We start from the raw sequence: 3,669 nt of genomic DNA, 5'->3' as shown, positions 1-3,669 counted from the left end.
CACTAACGGCATCTTTTAGGAGTAACTAGCAATTTTTTGACAGTCGCAGACCAACCCCCCGTTGTTTGATAATTAGTTTTTGTTCTGGACCTTTAATATTCATCAAAGATACATCTTAAATTATTGACTATGATAAATAGATGAGTGTTTTCTTGTAGTTTGAAACTATTGTATGTTTATCAGTGTTGAGGAAGTGTAGTGCTCATTAGTTTTCGGACAATCCATGTCTGACATAACAAAATGCAGTCGTCGTTGCTGTCGACGCGTAGGCGACAACCACGGGGGGTCTATTCTGAGAGGAGATTAAGGACAACAAATTGCAACGCTCAATTATTTATTATTAGCATCAGAAATACCCAAACAAAATGAGACATCTAAAGTACCATAGCATACAACACAACAAAAAATTGGAAATAAGGTGATCAAAGCGACCGCATTCACTCGGCATTGCACGGGATGTGCAGCCACGGCCACGGGACGTCGACGGGGTGGTGCTCGGGGGCGGGGCACTCGCCCGGGGGGTGCGAGAACACGCCCAGCTGGTCCACCGCGTACCAGCCCACCTCCCGGTGGCAGCCCAGCACGGCGCACGGCTCGCACTCGGCGAAGGGGCAGTCGATGGGGCCCTTGAGCTGCACGTGCAGGGAGGGGTTGGCGGCGAGGGCCGTCCTCAGGGCGTCCTTGTGCAGCCAGGCGTGGCCGCACTGCTTCCAGTCTGTCGACAGCCTGAGGCTCCGCAGGGCGGGGGCCCTGGCGGGCGTCACGTCCAGCAGCAGCTCGTCGTTGAGCGGCTCCTCCAACACCTCCAGCTGGCGCAGCGCCGGCATCGGCGGCAGCAGCTCGAGCACCGGACACGGCAGGTAGAGGCCGGACACGGAGAGCAGCTCGATGATGGCCGAGGACGGGGCCAGGGCCTCCACCATGTCGGTGCCGTAGTCGGGGAAGATGTCGTCGCCGCCGTCGCTGTCGTCGCTGTCGCCCAGGTCGAAGTAGGTGTACTTGAGGGAGACTTTGCGCAGGCGCTTGCAGCCGCGGAGGAACCGCAGGGCGTCCTTGTAGGGCGCGGAGGGGTAGGCGTGCAGGACCAGCTCGCTCAGCGCCGGGCACGCCGCCGACACGGCCTGCAGCCCCGGCAGCATCTCGCAGGTGAGCGCGCGCAGCCGGGGCGCGCCCGCCAGCAGCGCGGCCATGGTGTCCGAGGCCGGGCTCAGCGGCCCCGGGCCGAGGTGCACCTCCTCCAGGGTGGCGCCGTGCGACGCGAGGACGGCGTTGACGAACGGCTCGGTGCAGTGGTCCACGAGGCTGGCCCCGCGCGTGAAGGTGAAGCGCCTGAGGCCCGGCTCGGGCAGCTCGTACTGCACGTTGCCCGCCGCCGAGGGCACGCCACCCATCACCACGAGCGCGTCCAGGGCTGCCGTCGCCGCGCGCACCGTCCTGACCAGCACCTCGTTGCCCGTCGAGCGGAAGAAGTTGCACAGCTCGAGGCGCCTGAGGCGGCCGAGCGACTCCTGCTTGCGGAGCACCACCGCCGCCTCCACGGTGTGGTGGCCGTCGGGCTGGTGCAGCACGAGCGCCAGCTCCGCCACGGCGCACCTGGTCCTGAGGAAGGCCCGGCGGTGGAACACCCTGTGGTTGTGGTACACCAGCTTGGCCAGGCACGGCGCCAGCAGCAGCACCGCGCACACGCACGGCCTGTCGCCGACCAGCTCGCGGTGGCTCCACGCGTCCGGGTGCAGGGCGGCCGCGCCCAGCCTCTTGCTCACGAGGCGGCACGCCAACAGGTCCCTCACGTCCAGGTGCCGCAGCACCCTCGCCAACATCGCTTCCGACAACTGTTCCATCGTGGCCTCCGATTGGACGCGACCGAGGAAAAGCACGCCTACCGAACCGTCCGCTGCAAACACCACGGTAATAATCACGCGTTAAAGAGGTTTGAAAATGACAGAAAAGCACCCATTTATTTTGGCTTTTAGTTCGACCCAACGATTGGCGAAGCGATCCGAGCTGGTAGAGGACATTCGATAAACCGGATCACAAACAGCAAATGCTTCAAATCCGCTCATGATGCCCGTCTCCCCCCCTTTCTCCCCTTTTCCAACACACAAAAAAAAGAGAAAAGAAAAAAATCACTGATGCTATGCCACCTTAAACAAAATCAAGTTATGGCGTGTAATTTCAGTTGTGATGTGTGCTGCATGCTCCGGGTACCTACTGCCGGAAGTACCCAGTGAGTTGTGTTCTCCCGTGAATTCTGTCACATTTTAAGTGGGCACTGATGATTGGGAATACTCCCACTGAAATACGCCAATGCATCTTTTTGTGCTCTTTCGCAAGTGACATGTGTCATAATATCTGGATAGGATAGCAGATGTTGAACCAAATATTGTAGTGTCTTAGTCTACTTATCAAGGAAGTTGGAAGTTGTGAACCGTGTTACCCAGGGGAAGTTTTGCGGAGAATCTTGAATTTAGTTTTAGTTACTCAATAGTCCCACAAATTTTCGTTAACCTAGTATGATAAAAAACAAGTAGACAGTACTCATCAGCACTGTTTTGTTCTGTGTTTTCCTTAAGACATTTCACTTTTCACACGTATTATCACTACCACTTCACATTGGGTTCTGTTCGAAACTGCACTTCATCATCATTATCAATTTCTTATCTTGTTCTTCCTTATACCAAAATGTATGACAACACTTCAGATATGTTGCAGTATATTCCTACCATTTCGAAGGTGATAAAATTGAATTACATTTCTTAGATATTTCTATTTCTAGATAGTGCTTAACCTAAAGTGGTAGATGGGATGGAACGGGTATAGGTTTGAGTAAAGCCAATGCAAAGCTCTTTGGCCGTTAAACTATGATAATGTATACCATGTGCAACAAATTGAAATAAAATGTTCCGATACGAGCAAAACCAGCTCAGCGGTAGCAACAAATTTCTGAACGAGTCTTTCCCGTCGGTTCGAGAGAGGTTAGAAGTAAACGAGCAATCGCAAGAAGCCGGCTGGGCGTGCAAACCGCTCCTGAACTTCGTGAGCTGACAGACCTACCTTTGCTGTACAGCTTTTAGATGATCAATGCGCAGGAACACTCTGTGAAAAACGGTGAAATAGCTACAGTAGCACAAAAGTACAAGTCACGGCGCTGATGCTCGATCGTGGCGACGCGAGTTTAGTAGGCCCAAACACTATCCGGATCCGGTTCCGGTTAGGCGGCGGCGCGCGCTTTGGGCACTCGGTTTAAACGCTCGGTTGGACCGATCGCACTGATGCCCCCTCCAGGCCCTTTATTTTAACCTAAATGCTGTTTTGGTGTAGATTTATAAGCAGTGAGAAAAGGATTGCAAAATCAATAAAATACAAAAGTATTCACACGAAAAAATCAGTCAATCAAAAGCATTTATTTGATAATTCTTAACGTGCTTTGACCCTCGGGACCCTGGAGAGCGATTGGAGAGCTCACGGTGAGCTCACCGGAAGCGCCTTCTAGAGCGCCTTCTAAACCGCTCAAAACAGGGTGAGGGGGGTGGTGGAAACGTTCTGAGAACGTTCTTCAAGTGAGCTCACCGTGAGCTCTCCAATCGCTCTCCTGTGTATTCACAGATATAGACAGTTGACGGACCGGCCGCCAGGGGGCAGCACATACAAACACTGCTCATCTGCCGA

The 3,669-nt window shown here is 54.2% G+C and overlaps 1 protein-coding gene across 1 annotated transcript; it reads right to left on the bottom strand.

The window, feature by feature from the left end:
* Positions 1-317: 317 nt before the first annotated feature.
* LOC113211018 (uncharacterized) lies at positions 318-3,178 on the bottom strand. Its single transcript, XM_026429252.2, has 2 exons — positions 3,055-3,178; positions 318-1,894 (listed from the first exon to the last, which is right to left on the bottom strand). The coding sequence occupies exon 2, from the start codon at positions 1,839-1,841 to the stop codon at positions 438-440; it is 1,404 nt and encodes a 467-aa protein (XP_026285037.2). The 5' UTR covers positions 1,842-1,894; positions 3,055-3,178; the 3' UTR covers positions 318-437.
* Between the last annotated feature and the right edge of the window lie 491 nt (positions 3,179-3,669).

The sequence above is a fragment of the Frankliniella occidentalis genome, unplaced genomic scaffold, assembly GCF_000697945.3.
Source record: "Frankliniella occidentalis isolate FOCC.00 unplaced genomic scaffold, Focc_3.1 Scaffold3, whole genome shotgun sequence".
Lineage (NCBI taxonomy): Eukaryota > Metazoa > Arthropoda > Insecta > Thysanoptera > Thripidae > Frankliniella > Frankliniella occidentalis.
The sequence above is the reverse complement of the archived record's forward strand: the minus strand, read 5'-3'. Positions and strand labels throughout refer to the sequence as shown.